Below are 19,310 nucleotides of genomic sequence, written 5' to 3'. Positions count from 1 at the left end.
ATTTGACATTAAATCATTGCGATTGTTACAGAAATCGTGGAGGGAGTGAGGAACGGACAGAAGTGCTTGCGGCCGACCACGGAGTTGTCGTGCGAGGAAGAGGTGACGAGTCTCATGAAGCGTTGCTGGGCGGAGGACCCCGCAGACAGGCCAGACTTCACCTCTCTGAAGGCGACTATACGGAGGCTCAACAAGTAGGTCGATATATCCACCCGTGTTCTTGCAAATATCCAACATAGGATTCAATAACGGTTACTGCAGATCATACTGTAAGTAATATTCAATTTGAGGTTACTGAATGCCATATGAATCTTCTGGTAAGTTTGAGTATTTCAGCGTAACTGCTGTTCGTGGACAGTATAGAGTACTTGTATCGGAATATTTGGTTGACTAAACAGTTCCCTATAAATATTCAGTCATTCGGTTTGCTAAATTACATCACTCGCTGTAAAACATCGTCTTGAATTAAAATCAAATGAATAATTCATTCGTAGTTTCAACGAATATTGACAAGTATAAATAAAACGATATGATGGATAAAATGATCACAGTGGTTACTGCTTCAGGGGAAACATTTTTATTTTTAAGTTATTCTTGAGTTCTGATATATATTGAGTTCTTGCACTCTAAAGTCATGCCTCTTTATTATATAAAATAACTTTTATTTCATTAAATTATTTATTTTGTAAAGGTTTAAGATCACAATTTGTGTTCTTACATAAACATATCAGTGCATCCTTAATATATTGTCCATCCATTAATTTCAAACTGTTTTGAAATAGAAGAAAAAGATAAAGTATTTACCTTATTCCTACAACTATATACAAGAATCCTTATACGGATTTCACATTTTGTGTACTTTCGCGGCGCCTCAGGACAAACAAAGAATTCCGAGAACAAATAGATCTTTTTTCAAAAGATTAGGTATCTCTGAGTCAAATTCTGTAGCTTTTATGTTTGTTTAGTCCTTAAGGTATTTAAAGTTTTAATTTATTATTATATAAATAGAAAGTCTATTTAATCATTTATAAAGTGTTTATACTCGTAATTCTTTTCAGAACTCCGGCATAATTATTACACAAAGTATAACCAAGCATACATATCTCAAAATTTCCTTATATTTGTGGAATTGTCAAAAATAACGTACTTTTAAAGAGGAACCAATATAGAAGACGTAAGAGAGACGATTATTTCTAACGAAAATCACTCCACTCCTTAAATTGAAGGACCTCCATTTCACTCCGCAGAAAGGACATTTAAGGACCCATTTCTTTTATGGGCAGGGCATTTTATTTTTACGAATCATTAACATCTCCGTAATAAGACTAGTGTGATCTCTAAATACATTGGCTCTTTTACTAATTACATAAGCGTTCGTTAGTTTCAGATATGAAACGGGCTAGAAATCTTTGAAGTCTTATCACACTCGGAGACCAACAATCAAAATAGTTTGAAACGCGTTTTTAATACTGTCATTTAGTGTTATCAAAGTAAAATATTGAGTAATTATTTTATTAGAGAGATTTCCGTAATCCCGAAACAAATAATTTGGTAATTAAAATCAAATATCAGTGTAACAAAGCGAAGAGTATAAAATTTATTACGCAAGCTATATGTTCTAAAGACGTGGATTTAACGGGCTTTTACAGGTTAGGATGTAAAATAACAGGATAAATTTTTATAGTCTTTTGAGCGTTATTTTTTAGACATTGAAGTATTATGATTTGCATGAACATAAATATATGTTATTACCATATAAATGTATGCAATTAATTTGATTACACGATAGGGGTGATTATGAGATGAGGAGTTGTATGATGTGTACTAAACGAAATACATTACATAATCTTTCAAGTTTATCCATTTTACTATAGCTTATTAACTAGTAAGAAGTTTCTAATTAACAAAAAATGAGCAAATTAGGAATCAGCTGATCCGTATAATGTCCATAAATCCGGATTTTGCATTAAGCAAAGTGAATAAGCAAAATTAGCCATCGAATGAATCAGATATTTGTATTTAAAGAAACTAGATACATTCATGGAGCAATTATTTTAAAACCTATCATTTGATTTAATAAATTTAAAAATATCCCTACTATTATAGTAAAATATTTTCGTTATATATAATATTTAATAATCGACAATATGTGGTCAGAAAACACACTATAAGCCAGAACCGTAGATTTGGGGGCTACTGCGCTATAACAGTTAGGCAGGATCAGCACCCCTCGTTGATAAAGCTGGATGATGTGTGCCTGGTGATGAAAAATTCAGATATTCATCACAGAGGCAATCTAAACATTCCCGCTGGTACATTTATTTTTCAACTTCTCTACTCCGCCCTACCGCGCTCGCCCGCCTACAAAGAGATTACATTCATTTCCGCAGACACTTCACTGTACAAGTCCACTTAACAGATTTCCGTTCATCTCACCTGATATAACTTACCGCCTCTCAGCTGGGGCTGTGATTGCATTGCAAAACTTCAAATGTGAAATATTATTGGTCTCTAAACAGAGTGTCTACAATAGGCCTTGATTTTAGATAAGTAACAAAATACATCATACAGTGCATTTGTTTGAAACAAGGTAACAGGTAACCATGTGTTACTTAAATACAGTCCGTCGACAGTAGTATGAGTAATGATTCATCATACAATTCAAATTCAAATTAATTTACTGTCACTTCTTATATATAGCAGAGCCATGTTAGAAAATACATTTCTCAAATAATTAATAAATTAATTAATTAACCTGGTGTAACTACAGTTAACGGTTTTTATTGCTCTTGTTCCCTTCCACATGTTTTGGTCACTCTCACATGTTAGCTATTTCTAGTTCCTCTCTACCCATTTTGTCAAAACTCCATGTTTTGTTTCCATAGGTGAGTATGCTGTAATAACTGTCTTATATGTTAAATGAATTACTAACGTAAATCATTTCAACATCGCGTAAATCAAATATTAAATTTGATTTGTTATTTGTGTTGTTTCTGTGAAAACCACAAGGTCATAGAAATGTATTTCTCTTTTGAACATGATTTGAAACACACAGAGACAAGTGAATAACATCACTACTCATTCTGCTTAGATCTCCCTTTACTATCATAACGTTGTTGTGGATGTAATTACTGTGTCGGTATACGGAGCAGCACTTTAGAGGCGGAAAATCTAGTAATGGCGCGACCTCATTGTGTAGGGAGATTGCATCCTGGAAGACAACTCAGAATGTACCAGTTGTCGCTTACTTCATTGTTGTGGATGTAATTACTGTGTCGGTATACGGAGCAGCACTTTAGAGGCGGAAAATCTAGTAATGGCGCGACCTCATTGTGTAGGGAGATTGCATCCTGGAAGACAACTCAGAATGTACCAGTTGTCGCTTACTTCATTGTTGTGGATGTAATTACTGTGTCGGTATACGGAGCAGCACTTTAGAGGCGGAAAATCTAGTAATGGCGCGACCTCATTGTGTAGGGAGATTGCATCCTGGAAGACAACTCAGAATGTACCAGTTGTCGCTTACTTCATTGTTGTGGATGTAATTACTGTGTCGGTATACGGAGCAGCACTTTAGAGGCGGAAAATCTAGTAATGGCGCGACCTCATTGTGTAGGGAGATTGCATCCTGGAAGACAACTCAGAATGTACCAGTTGTCGCTTACTTCATTGTTGTGGATGTAATTACTGTGTCGGTATACGGAGCAGCACTTTAGAGGCGGAAAATCTAGTAATGGCGCGACCTCATTGTGTAGGGAGATTGCATCCTGGAAGACAACTCAGAATGTACCAGTTGTCGCTTACTTCATTGTTGTGGATGTAATTACTGTGTCGGTATACGGAGCAGCACTTTAGAGGCGGAAAATCTAGTAATGGCGCGACCTCATTGTGTAGGGAGATTGCATCCTGGAAGACAACTCAGAATGTACCAGTTGTCGCTTACTTCATTGTTGTGGATGTAATTACTGTGTCGGTATACGGAGCAGCACTTTAGAGGCGGAAAATCTAGTAATGGCGCGACCTCATTGTGTAGGGAGATTGCATCCTGGAAGACAACTCAGAATGTACCAGTTGTCGCTTACTTCATTGTTGTGGATGTAATTACTGTGTCGGTATACGGAGCAGCACTTTAGAGGCGGAAAATCTAGTAATGGCGCGACCTCATTGTGTAGGGAGATTGCATCCTGGAAGACAACTCAGAATGTACCAGTTGTCGCTTACTTCATTGTTGTGGATGTAATTACTGTGTCGGTATACGGAGCAGCACTTTAGAGGCGGAAAATCTAGTAATGGCGCGACCTCATTGTGTAGGGAGATTGCATCCTGGAAGACAACTCAGAATGTACCAGTTGTCGCTTACTTCATTGTTGTGGATGTAATTACTGTGTCGGTATACGGAGCAGCACTTTAGAGGCGGAAAATCTAGTAATGGCGCGACCTCATTGTGTAGGGAGATTGCATCCTGGAAGACAACTCAGAATGTACCAGTTGTCGCTTACTTCATTGTTGTGGATGTAATTACTGTGTCGGTATACGGAGCAGCACTTTAGAGGCGGAAAATCTAGTAATGGCGCGACCTCATTGTGTAGGGAGATTGCATCCTGGAAGACAACTCAGAATGTACCAGTTGTCGCTTACTTCATTGTTGTGGATGTAATTACTGTGTCGGTATACGGAGCAGCACTTTAGAGGCGGAAAATCTAGTAATGGCGCGACCTCATTGTGTAGGGAGATTGCATCCTGGAAGACAACTCAGAATGTCCCAGTTGTCGCTTACTTCATTGTTGTGGATGTAATTACTGTGTCGGTATACGGAGCAGCACTTTAGAGGCGGAAAATCTAGTAATGGCGCGACCTCATTGTGTAGGGAGATTGCATCCTGGAAGACAACTCAGAATGTCCCAGTTGTCGCTTACTTCATTGTTGTGGATGTAATTACTGTGTCGGTATACGGAGCAGCACTTTAGAGGCGGAAAATCTAGTAATGGCGCGACCTCATTGTGTAGGGAGATTGCATCCTGGAAGACAACTCAGAATGTACCAGTTGTCGCTTACTTCATTGTGGTGTTAGGACGATATAATTTCTTTTGTTCTGCATCCGAGCAAACATTTTCAAACAAAAGGAAGGGGTTTAAGAGAATACTAAACTGGTGTTTTATACATTTATCTCTAAATAATATAATTGCCCTTGTTTCGGGAAGAAACACTTACAATCCTTCAGCATTACTTAATTTGTTTAGTTGCTATTTGAAAATATTAAACAACATGCAAATATATTATAGATCAAATAACTAATAACTTACACATAAAGAAAAAATAATATATATATATATATATATATATATATATATATATATATATATATATATATATATATATATATACTTTTGATAAACAACTTGTCATTCCAGGATTAATAATGGACATTTTATAAGATTTCATATGTATAATTATGGATTAATGTGTTTGAAAATGTTGCTGAATTCATATAAGAAAACGTCAAATTACAAACTAGGTCCGGAGCTAATTTATCATCTGGATGTGCGTTTCTGACAGGTCAAAACAAAGTAGTTCTCCTGGTGTCGTTGCTCACTCTGTAAGTGAAACAGCATAAAATACTTAAATAAATAAAAATATATTAATATCTGCCAATGTATTTGGTGTGTTTTAAGAGTGACAAATTCAAATCGATTAGTTTATTCTGGATATTACTTGAGAACTAAATTGAGAATATGTAGGTGTAAGGTAGTACACATTTTTCCAATGATAGAATAGGTCTCATCTACATCTACATCTACATTGTGGAACGGCATATTTACAATAGCTCAAGGAACAAAAACGAAGAGACCTAACATGATTCAACGAACCAATTCACTCCGTGACTACAATTTTAGGACACAACCGAGGGCATTGAACCCGTGGGCATAACAGATAAAACCGAAACGTAATAAACCAGACAATGAATGGAAATTTGTATAGTAGACAATCATCGAGGGGACATCGCATCCGTTTTTATTCGATAGAGATTAGTTACACAAATGTTGATATAATGCCTAAGCATTACTAAGGAAATAGGATGATATCGTGAACAGGTACTGGGAAGCAAGAGCATATAATACTGTACTGTATCCGGTTTATTCATATCTTGCAAAAAGATTCCTTGGTTATGGGAATACAAAAATGGATTTAGATGCGCTTTAACGTAAGCGTCTTAGTTCAACGTATATATATATATATATATATATATATATATATATATATATATATATATATATATATATATATATAATTTCACATACTAATTGAGATAACCATAGTCATTTCGAAAACTGCTTTAAACTAAAAAAAAATTATTTTGAACCAAATTGTGAAACTAAGTGGAAATTAAAGAAATGTTTAAATTGAAAATCAGCTAATTTTTAAATCTAAGTAACTTAAACTATCCGCATATAAGATCAATCTCTATTCCTCTTTTTAGTTTTATTTCTCCGTTAAGCTTACAAAATATATTACATGATAGCAGATAGAAAATTTGTTTTGGACTCCTGAAATATAAACATGTTTACTGACTTTTCTGTTAGGTATCGAATTTACATGTAACCTTAATGTAAAGTTTTACATAGCCCTCCCTCTTTATATTGTTTATCGGGATGAAAATGGAAACTATACTGTTTTACTTAATCATGAAACTGAATAGTTTGTATATTAGAAGCTCACGTTTATTTTACTGCTTCCTATTATTTTATATTTTGTTTGTACTGCAAATCAATGTATTATTTCTTAAATTATTGAGTATTTTCTTATTTCTTTCCATTAGTTTAATTAAGTATACAAAATTCTCCCTTGTACTTTATAAATAGGTATTTTCAGATGTGAAACTTTCTCTTATATATACATGTAACAAAAAGGTAGTAAATTGTGTGTTCACGTATATTTACGCTTGATGAAATTGAAAGACTGTATTTAGACTGAGTCGGTTAATAATACACTATTGTTTTCTTGAATTAAATTTAACTTAAAAAACATGTACCTAATATATACGCCTACTTCCGTTTCATAGCTCATAGAACTTATATGTACTTAAAATATCATAGAACTCCGTAGTATAACATGCAATGATATAACTTGGATATATTGACATGTTGACATCCTAAGGAAGTAGGATGATATCGTGAACAGGGACTGGGACTGAAAAAATGACATGTTACATTTATTATTTGTTCTAAGAAGAACTCCTCCTTATTAATTTAACATAGTTGAAGTACCGTTTTAAGCCCTTCAATTAAAATTCATTGAATTGAGATAAATACGATATATTATTTTTGTACGCTATTTATGAAATTTGTGTCACGCTCCTTATTCAGGGACTAACTATGGCTCAGGGGATTGAAATATTTATCTATCACTATTACTTTATATGTAGGGAGTTATGTATACCACTTATAAATGATATGTCTATGTCGCCCTATTAATCAGCAGGAATTTAAGCAGGCGAAGTCCTAGTATTGTATAATCTTAGTTTCAATAATACAGTGAAGTGTCAAACTTTAGTAAACATGCACTTCTAATAAATTTCATGTTTGTTTAAATGCCATTGAGTGTTTATTTTATTTCTCTTGTAAAATATCTTTGTCTAATGAAAATTATTTCCCTGATTTTATGTTAGAGATAAAATTATACAACAAATTTATCAACCAGGTCAAACATATCTCAAAATAATGTTCAAGTGGATAGACATACAATTTTCTGATCACAACTCAGCTAGTAGTTTGACCTACTTTCATCCAAGTACAGCTTGCATTAATTAGGTAGTCCGCAAAGAAATAGATTTAACAAAACGAAAGGAAGGGGTTATAATTAACTGACTGGTACAGGGCCCTGTGAGACTATCTAATAATCTGCACTGCTTACTTGAAAATTTTCTGTTAAAATGTGGTTAAAGCGTGTTATGAAAAATATATCTTCAGAAATTGTGTGCTCTGGTCTATCGTATTTCATATTTTTATTTCGGTAGAAAATGGTTTCTAACATGGTACTATTAATTGATTGAAAGCTACGCTTGTATTGTAGAAATATAAAAATATTTATACAAACATCTGGGAATACCTAATAATGAAATTTAATTCATGATTACAGTAACGTTTTCATTTTTCTATACAATAAGCCAGTATGAAATTTAAAACTAATCTGCTTTAAATATTTATACATTTCACAACACAATGTTATACGTATTACGAATCAAATTAAACATTGAAATGTTCCAAGAAACGCCTCGAGAATACAATTCTTGAAATATTGTTGAAATGAATGTCGGGACGCATCTGCAGACTGGTATTTCAGTCGTAAAAGCTGAGATCCTTCTTATCCTGTGCTTCACCCCTCCTTCATCTCCGCCGCGATGCAAAGAACATAGTCTGCAATAAAAACAAAGTTTTACTATGTGTAATAAAGTTTTTTAAACTATTGTGTACTATTTTTATGGTTTCAATGATTTTTACAGGAACATAATAGTTGCATTATCAAATATAAAGTTAAAAAATTACATTCAATTGTACTTTTTTGCATATATTTATTATTGTTCAATTTTCAGTTACCATTTCTGAATAAAAACTAATTAGTTATGTTTCATTGTTCATATCGTTACGTACCCTTGAATGAATAGTGAGGTAGCTGCGAAACGTAGACACTGGAAAGAGCCTTTAGGCACCAAAGGAAGTCAGTCCCAATTATTTCAGAGAGACGCGTCAAGATGACTCAAGAAGTACTGACTTTGCTCAAGCTCTTTATTCTGGAAGTGGCGCTAATTGTGAATTCAAGTGTGTATTCTAGCTAGGGGCGTAGATCTCCATGGGTATAACTCCGGGTAGACGAATAACATGAGCATCTGTATTTACATAACAATTTCTGTCAAGACATGAAGAACATGTAGGGTGCAGTTCTAACTAAGTAAAAAGATTATTAGTTAGAAGACGCTTTTTTAAATAGGTTTTTTTCTGTCTGTCTCTCCATATAAAACTCGTAACAGAAAGGTCCTAGAGACTTGGAGCTTGGCACATGAGTTCCTCTTTGTTCAAGAAATAATTATATTTATTGTAACATTAAAAGGCAACAAATTTACAAACAATTTACACAAAGAAATTCAGTGAAGATTCCGTTTATTTCCTTAAAAATCTAAATTATGCTGTAGAGCAAGTTAATGTAAACTGGCTATAACTTTTTAATATTTTTTTGTTCATATATGTTTATTAAATTGTTATTAATTCTGGCAGTGTTTAAAATCGCGTGATACATTAATTTAGGCAAAGTTCAATAGTTATTTGATAGCGTATAAATGTCATGGCCAATGCACATTTCAAATCTAGGTCAATTAATTAGCTGTTGAATTCAATAACGGTTTGAATTTTTAAATGGTGTTGATTAATTTTTGATAAGTAGAATCACATAACTAGAATTCATAACATTTTGGTATAAAAAATCAAGTAATAATCATTTTACAATTTAAAATAAATAATAAATATTATAAAAAGTAAGTCTAAATCATTTTAAATAAATGTACTGTAAATTATCACACACCTGATGTTTTGTTTCTTTCTAACAAAGCACGCTTTAACCCAGTGATAATTGTATGTACTGAGCACGAATTCCCCTAATCCAAAAAGTTACTTGTTGTCTAGACGTGCTTGGGATTGCTTTTAGATTACCTTCAAAGGATTTGGGAGTGCTCGAAGACACTTTCAAAACATTCGTCTTTTGAAGGCCAAGCCAGTATAGAAACCACGGTAACTAGATCTAGATGGAGTACTCACCGTGATAAACAAATTTAACTGAGATAAAAGAAATTTTTTTAAACTCAAGGTAATTTTAGTACATCTGGTTCTAAAGGTATAGTACATAAACTTTTGCAACAAGTTTGAACTTGAGTTAGTATTTCTTTCGCCAGTTCGAAGCATTCTAGTATGATTTACTTATCTCGGACCCCAATTGAGACACACAAACATTATTTTGTAACAATAAGGTTTAGTGAATTTTATACGCATTCACAAACATGTTTTATATATCTACATAAAAACTTGTCGGGGTGATAATATGACATATATCGATTCCACAAGCCGCGTTATATAGCATAGATATGCTCTGCACAGGGTGTTCCAGAACTCTGTACCAACCTTTTGAGTTATTATTCCTAGATCAAAGAGAAATCTGTAGAAATATGGGTGGTTAACGCGATCTGTAATGAATTTGGAAATGTTTAGCCAACTCTAATAACACAGTTCAAGACATGCAATAAAACTGTTTTTTTTTTAATTCAATATCCCATACAAAATAGTTATGATATGTAAATAATACTTTTTTATATTCTATTATATTTTAATCAAAAGAAACCTGAAACCTACAGTTTTAAAAATTATTAAGACATATAAAATCTAACAAATCGATTTTTAAACACCTTATAAGTGCACCAAGAATTACAACATAATATGTGGATCATAAGCAGTGCTGTTATACATAATGATAGTTGATGTTGTTTATGCTTCTCTTTTTATAAATGTATTATTTCCCTTATTTATAAACCAATTATTATCCCAAACTTGGTATCGTTAGATTTTATAATTAAATAGTCTAGTTTGGTGGTCTCCATCGCCCCGCGACCAATAAAATATAATTAATTTCTGTCAATAGTGAAGCGACGATGGATTTCATATTACTATGAATAATGAATTCACGGTAATGAATCTAACTTAAATAATAGCTAATTAAATAACTACAATTGTTGTAAATATTTCATAATTTCTATAAGTGTTTCTGATAGTACACTGTTAATAATCAGTTAAAGTTAGAGCGGTAGCGTTATATGACGAATTCACCAAAACATCGCGACGCGCGCACACTGTATTTCTTGTACAGACCAAACCAGACAGCATGAAAACTGAAGAGGGGAGGTTGACAGTGTGCAACTTGCCCCCCCCCCTCCACCAACCATAAATAACCTATCCCACTACGTGGCTCGGTATGTTGCACGAATAAGTTATAGGCGATAAACAAAGGCCAATAGCCTAACGTAACTTTACTGCTGTTTGTTTAGTTATAAGTGGAGTGTTGACTACTTACGTGTTAAAAACCCATATTGTGTGATTTATTTGTAAAGAAAATATTTGTGTATTTGTAAAGTATAATAATTGCAGACGTTATGAATCTCAACATATAAAAAAATTAAATATTTTCAATGTATATGGTAAACCCTGACCTAAGAAATGGAGGCAGCAGCTTGTTGAGTAGACTTCAAAATATGCTGCACATTAGTCAAGGCTGGCAAACCTTATTTAGATAGTGAATCAGTAAGAACTAGCTTTAAATGGACCTTTCATAAGTTGTCTTCAAAACCAGGAAACCTTTCATTCACTCAGCTTATATCCAGATATGATTGAGCGCCGAAGTAAAGTTTTCGTCTCCGCCTGCCTCAAACATCTTTCACTTTGGCCTCAAACGAAAAAGTTGCAGACCGACCTCTGTTCTAGATAATATGGTAAAAGTTTTTTTCGTGTATTAAGGTAATTTACAATTCTAAAAACTGCCATATTGAAAATAAAGCTTGTAAAAACATGTTTTTCTGTAAATAAGTCTTTAGGTCATAAAGCTAGTCATAGCGTTTTATAACAAATTTCAACTTATTAAAGCAAAACGTTCTCTAATGTAATATTTTGAAGTGAAAAAACAAAATGGTGGCTGTTTAAGTAAATGTCTTTTTAAAAGAGATTTAGGATGATATTTACTTTTCCTTTGGTCCATGAATGATGGTCCATACTGATAAGATTGGTAGAAAGTGCTGGGATACCTGTATATAAAACTACATATATATTATACATATGGTCTCCCTTAATTAATACCAAAATATAGTTCACCATCAAGTAAATATAAATAACATGTGTCACATGTATAGCCCGAGCTTCCTTAGTTTGTCGTCTGTCTGTCTGTTTATATTTTTCAGGAAAACAAAATTTATTTTAAATAACTGAAATGTAAATGTAAACGTTACAAAACTTTCGGTCTAATTAAGACATGCTTTTAGAAAAAATCATTTCAGGTTTAAACTAGCTGCTATATAAAATTTTAAAACTATAATAACTGTAACGTGGAAAATTCATATATATATATTTTCCATATATATATATATATATATATATATATATATATATATATATATAAAAACTATAGTAAAATAAGCGATACTTAAAGATGGACGTTTTAATACCAAGTTTATTTTGTTACGACATTATAACGGAATAAGAAAGTACTGAGTTACACCTCGCAGATGAAGTACTCGAATCGAGCTGTTAATGCTTTAGTAACTTCTAATCAGTAATCAGCTAATTGTTGCAAACAATAACAAACAATTGATTTAGTGATCACCTGTAAAACATTATGAAATGAAATATGTCATTAATTTTGTCTGTTTATCCCTCTCTCCCACTCAACCTCAAGATGTAATGCATCCAAACAAGTTATGAAGCAAGTGTTTAAATGTCAAAGTGACAAAAATTAACCAGTAATTTTATCTCTTTAAGGCAATAAGCAGCTGATAACAGTTGTATGCATAGTATTATAAGAGTATAATACTGCATAAGACAGATCGCTTGCGTTATATATAGATACCACACTAACTACCTTTTCCTTTCCACTTCACCCTCATTTTACCTCCATTTAAAGTCTATTTACTTTTAACATATTGGTGCTAATAAAAAATGAACTATCTTTAATCGTTTAAATGATAAAGTGAAAAAATGATCTAGTAATTCTATCTATTAAAGGCAATAAGCAGCTTGTAACAGTTGTATTATAGAGTATTATAAGATTATAATACTGCATAAGGCAGATAACTTGCGTTATATATAGTTACCACACTAACTAGATTTTCCTTTCCACTCCACCCTAATTTGTGCTCCATTTAAAGTCTATTTACTTTTAACATATTGGTGCTAATAAAAATTAACTATCTTGAATGGTATATACAGTGATATACGATAGAATTTTAGGCATTTACAATTATTTACTATCTCAGACTAACTACATGTTGAGTAGGACCTAATTTTTTAAAGTTTATTATAGAATTGATTTCTTCTACTGTAGGAGCACCTTTTATTACATTTCTTATTTCCATAATTGTAAGTTTACAAAAATAATTGATTGGGAAAGTAAAAGGTCTGTTTAAAATACAACTCTTTTATAATAACTCTATGTCTATTTCATACTATTCAAAATGAAAACTTAAAACAACATAATCACTTATGTCAGTTCACAAAATTTTTAAATTTTTTTATTGAATTAAATACAATATTTTCAAAAACGATTGTTCAGTTTAATAGCTATCAATCTCCTCCTAACAAGTCATAATCAAACGTTATTGATTTTATTAGTTTACAGGTGCTCCAAAATTGGAACTCGTGTTCTATGTAAATCATTTACACCTCACAATACTTCTTCACAATTGATTAAATTGTATAGCATTTTGGATTCGCTGATCATATCTTCGGATGTTTCAGTCGTAAAGTGTATACTACGTCTTGCAGCCACCATATATCCATATATAGAAATCCATATATGTCAAATCAGGGGATCTTGGTGGATAGTTAACCCGACTAGATCTTCCAACCCGTATTCCAGGGTATTAGAAAATAACAGTTAACAATTTTATGTTTAGTTTATATTAATATTAAATGATACCAAAGAAATGGCGAAATGTACAGAATCATTAAAACAATACTAGCTGTAATATTTTTATACATATATCTTACTATTCGATGGAAAATTATGAAGAATAAAAAGTAAACAGAAACGAAAACCTATATAAAACGAGTACACACTATACACACTCGTTTCTATTCGCCCAGCTGTCACATGTGAGGTAAATAATTGATGGATGAATTACCTGGTTACCGCACTCCTGTGGAAGTGATCTTGCTCAGTATGAGTTGATGTGTCTGCCACAGATACTTCTATTCAGTATTTTGGTTCCAGATGAGATTTCCATTGTACATGTCGTTACAAATAATCTTGGCTTACGCTTAATTTTTTTAACAACAAAACTAAGCTTGAGTTCTCTAATCAATTACATAATAATTACACTTTTCCTCTGTAATTATCTTAACTATTATCATTGTTATATTTATTTCAAAAGGAATTTTTACTAATTAGTGTTAACTTTAGATTAGTGTAATTTGGTTAAAAATAAAGATTTGGCATTTATATCTTGAACTCCATTCTTACGTGCAATTTTTTAAGGCGTTTAGTTAGAAAAAACATTATATCGTTCATTAAATACAAAACAGAGTTTGCAATGATGAAGGGTAAGAAAATCGAGCGAGTGGACAGTGAAAATACAATTTGGTAAACATGAAAATATTGTCTTACCACAATTTGAAGGGAGTGGATTTAAAATGAGATACAAGGATCTTATAGGCAGTATTTTTTTAACTTTAATCTAAAACACGTACTAAAACTTTCGCCCTTAAAAATGTATATTCTCAGATGTATTTTACTTGCAGAACACGTTAAAATGTCCTTTACAAACATCACTGTCTTCTTTCTGTGACACCATCAGAAATGCAAAGTATCCTTTGGGACTTTGTGGAGAAAAGGGGAATTTCCTTGAATATAAACGGAACACAGGAAATTCTTCTCAATATTCTAACCAAGAATATTAAATCTTAAATTATCTTTCTTTTTAAATTTATTTGTTCTTGATGAATAAAGTATCTTTAACGTTTTCTCCAATTATTAGTTATGTCTTACATTTCCAATCTCACTAACTGGCATAATTTAAATGTACATTTCATTCATAACTAAAATTCAACATTGTTCGGTTGGTATCTAAATTTGCGTGTATCTCGTTATGTTAAACATGTTGAAAACGTTAAATAAATATGAGTATTGGTTTCGGAAACTATATGCATTAACTAACTATTCATCTAGTTTAGTTTTAATTTTGTTACATGGCCGTTGTAAAATTTTAAGTTTGCAAACGGATATTAAACTCTAAAACTTCAACTAATTTTTTATACATGTTTGACGCAACAAAATATATATATATGTAATAATGAATATTTAATTTTATAAATAATTTTATTCTGGTGTAAATGATAAAAAATAATTAGAAATAATGTAGAATAAATTACATAAAACAAGAAAATATGTTTTTTTACTATTTTAATGTTTTCTCTTGAAAGAGATTTTTATTTAAACCATGTCTCATATACATATATATATATATATATATATATATATATATATATATATATATATATATATATATATATATATATATATATATAAAACTTGTTTCTATTTAGTTAGTTAAATTATTTAACTTTGTAAATATTTATACACTATTTGTTATATTATTATACAGGGTGTTTGAAAAGTATGGGTACGGCTTAATATTTTAAAAACCATAGGAGATAACAGCTATAAACTTTGCACAGTGTCATATGGCTATGTAAACTATTTTTCCTTGCTATTACCATGACATGCCAACCATGGGGGGACGGCCCACAGAGGAAAACATGGAAATCTTAAATTGAAGCATGGGTCGAGTGATACCTCATTTGAAAGAGCTCACTTAGTAGAGTTGAATGCCGCAAACCGCATCTTAAAAGGTTTATCCAATCAGAAATGGCGGGTTGTTTTAGGTACACATTGTGAAGTACATTATGCGCTGCCATTTCTGACTGGATCGTCGTATTCCGATGCGGTTGGCGCCGTTTCACTCTACTAACCAATGTGTTTTCACTGACTTTTTTTAATTAGCAAATTGTGTCATAAATTTATAACACAATAAATAAAACTAAAAAACACAATAAATACCGATGTTTTTTAGTTTTATTTATTGTGTTATAAATTTATGACATAATTTGCTAATTAAAAAAAGTCAGTGAAGACACATTGGTTAGTAGAGTGAAACGGCGCCAACCGCATCGGAATGCGACGATCCAGTCAGAAATGGCAGCGCATAATGTACTTCACAATGTGTACCTAAAACAACCCGCCATTTCTGATTGGATAAACCTTTTAAGATGCGGTTTGCGGCATTCAACTCTACTAAGTGAGCTCTTTCAAATGAGGTATCACTCGACCCATGCTTCAATTTAAGATTTCCATGTTTTCCTCTGTGGGCCGTCCCCCCATGGTTGGCATGTCATGGTAATAGCAAGGAAAAATAGTTTACATAGCCATATGACACTGTGCAAAGTTTATAGCTGTTATCTCCTATGGTTTTTAAAATATTAAGCCGTACCCATACTTTTCAAACACCCTGTATACGAAAATTCATATAAAGAGTTTACCAATATTTGGTTTTTTATTTTTACATTTAGAGTATACATATTGATATATATATATATATATATATATAATTTAAATACTAATATATTTCAACAACCAACAAATATTTATAAATTAGTTAGATGTAGGGTTTATATTTCATTATGCATGTATTAATGACTCAGTTTCTTATTTAGTCCAGTCAAAGGTTTGGTTTGTATGCTTATTTCTTTCTCTTTTTTTCCAAATATGTCTGGATAGCCTTTTGGACTAGATACTTCATTTTTAGTGTGCTTGTAATTTCCTCTAGTTATAAAAAGTACATTACAAATATGTTTACATTATTGAGACTGAATTATGATGTACAAAACTTAAATTTGGTTTTAAAAACTACGTTTTAACCAAAATGTAATTTTTTGTCTTTTGTGTCCCCCATTTTTTTGTTAGAACAACTAAATTAAATTTTACGAAATTTTTTGCCAGTATCATTGTTAATATACATAAATACGAGTAACAACGTATAATATAATAATAATTTGAGAGTGTAACAATATTACGGACATTAGTTATCGTTATGTTGTAACAAGACGTGGCGTATGTATGCTGTATGGTAAGTCCTAAGGCATGAGGTTAAATATGAGAAATATAAATAATACAGACACGTTAATGAACACAATGAAGTCAATATAGGAAATACACAAGGTCCTATTGTCTTAACATACGATGATAAAAATGTCATTAGGGTAACTTGTAAATGTAACTCGTGTGCAAGATTTGACAACACTAGAAAAAGAATACAAAAACAAAGTATGAAATATAATTCTATAGCATGTTTATTCGTGAAATACAATCAAAGAATTTAATACAATTTTAAAATGGGTCATAGCCTTTAGAAATTAATTAATTAGATTTATCAGAAAATCTTTTTTTAGTAATAATAGAACTAATCGAGACATTCAACTTTTGGTAGCCTTTTTCCAGCTATAGATACGGGAATTAAAAAAGTACACAAAACTTTCGATGTATAGGTAAAAAGATTACTAAGAATAGGGAAAAATCTGAAATAAAACAATTATTTGTAATCAACCGTATGTAAATAATTTCATGGCTAAAATATGTTACTGTATTCTTAACTTGGCAAGTGTAGACCAATTCGTTTCTAGGCCTTTACTGAGACGACAAAAGTCTGTAGTAAGGTCGGGAAATGTAAACTATAGTTCACTTCAGACACAGAGCTAAATAACGTGTTGTAATTCTACAACACATTACCTCGTGAGTGACAACACAACTGAATACTGCACTAACAGATTCAAAGTGGCATGAATGTCTGAAGGACAGAGCGTCTGCTTCGTGACCTCAAAGTATAAATGGCCTTAATTAAAAACCCTTTTATTGTTTCACTTTTTTCACACTAAAACCATCAATTATGCTTGCATCAAAATATTAAATTTACATGTGCACACTTTAAATTTATTTCAGATGATACAAGTTATTAAATTAAATTTAGAGACGTGTTGTTTGTCCTCTTCTGAAGGTTTTGGCGTTATTATAATATGAAATTATTATTAACTTGTGTTTTAAAAATAATACTCAGCTTCGCATTACGTATTACATTCAGAAGAATTCAGTTTTGAACTCTACTTGAACCAGTTTCCGCCGCGCAAAAGTGGTTCCAACATAATGTACACCTATGTATAGGAAGAATGGTCTACTCTGAATTTCAATATGCTACAGTTTAATACTGATAGAATTATCAATGTTAGTACTGTTGAGCTAGTAATTATCACAAAATATTCAAAATAGACAGTATATTCTACAATGAATAATAGAAATGTTAGAATTAAAAACATTGTACGGGCCGGTGGAAATTGTTAGTGCTGTTGAGCCAGTAATCATTAGAGAAAGTGGGGTACACAGATACAGTATATTCTGCGATGAATTGTTAAAGTATTAGAATCAAACACATTGCACGGGCCGGTGGCGAAATTTATTCTGGTGTTAGTGCAATTTATCCCGCCCTTTGTCACCGACTCTATTGTTTGTGTGTGGAAGGTAAAGCACGTCGTGATTTGCAGTGCTATACACCAGTGTACTTTCATTCTAATTTTATTTGTCATAGAAATAACCAGATTGTGTTAAGTTACATTTAATTTTTTTAGTTTCATATACTGGAAATATGTTGTTTTATATTATCAAAATTGGCATTAGTTTAATAGTGTTATTTAATTCAAAATGAGAATATTGAACTGACAAACCTAAAATATTAGTTTTCATTACTAAGAGGAATAGTGGTTATTTTCGGTTTGCAATCGTATGTAATGAACGAGGCGAAGTCGAGACTGGAAATTCCATTTACACCTAGACATTTTAGTTCCGTTTGGTGAACAACGGCAAAAAAACTTATTATTTTTAATACTTAAATGCAAATGAGATTAGTAACCGTTGCAAGTGTTTCATTACCATGTATGAACCGTTATAGACTCAAACTTATCATTTACCAATTTTATGACTTCATCCATTTTAAAACGTACATTGTGAGCACCAACCCAATTTTTTACTTCAGCCCAGATAAGTTCGATGGCATTTAGTTCTGGATTATAAGGAGGTAGTCTAAGGACTACATGTTCTTTTTCACCTAAAAGCTCATCAATTACATATCTTTTGTAGGCTGGTTTGTTAGCTTTTATAATCTCATAAAGTTCTACCTTTAGCATAGTGTGTGAATATGGAATATTTTTTTCAAGTAACCATGCTTGCATATCACATTTCCTTGAATTTGAAGTAGGACTTTTATCAATTTCCATGTTGTGATAGGAAGCGTTGTCAATTATTAGAACGCTCCTAGGCGGTAAGTTTGGAATGAATTTTTCTGTCAACCATTTTTTATAATTTTCATGATTCATATTATCATGGTAGTCTCCTTTTTTGTGATTTGCCAGCCACATAACTAAGCAGTCTTTTATAAAACCCATCTCATCCCCGGCATGTTAACGGGA

At 32.1% G+C, this 19,310-nt stretch overlaps 1 protein-coding gene across 3 annotated transcripts in view; it reads left to right on the top strand.

Annotated features, from left to right (window-relative positions):
• LOC124372502 (atrial natriuretic peptide receptor 1) overlaps positions 1–19,310 on the top strand; it is an 884,633-nt gene that overhangs the window by 836,183 nt on the left and 29,140 nt on the right. For all 3 annotated transcript variants that reach the window (XM_046830913.1, XM_046830916.1, XM_046830906.1), the window contains one exon: positions 32–194. In XM_046830913.1, the coding sequence (XP_046686869.1) occupies positions 32–194 (163 nt within the window). The remainder of the gene's footprint in view (positions 1–31; positions 195–19,310) is intronic.

This window comes from Homalodisca vitripennis, chromosome 1, assembly GCF_021130785.1.
Source record: "Homalodisca vitripennis isolate AUS2020 chromosome 1, UT_GWSS_2.1, whole genome shotgun sequence".
Lineage (NCBI taxonomy): Eukaryota > Metazoa > Arthropoda > Insecta > Hemiptera > Cicadellidae > Homalodisca > Homalodisca vitripennis.
This window is presented reverse-complemented; position numbering and strand designations above follow the sequence as displayed.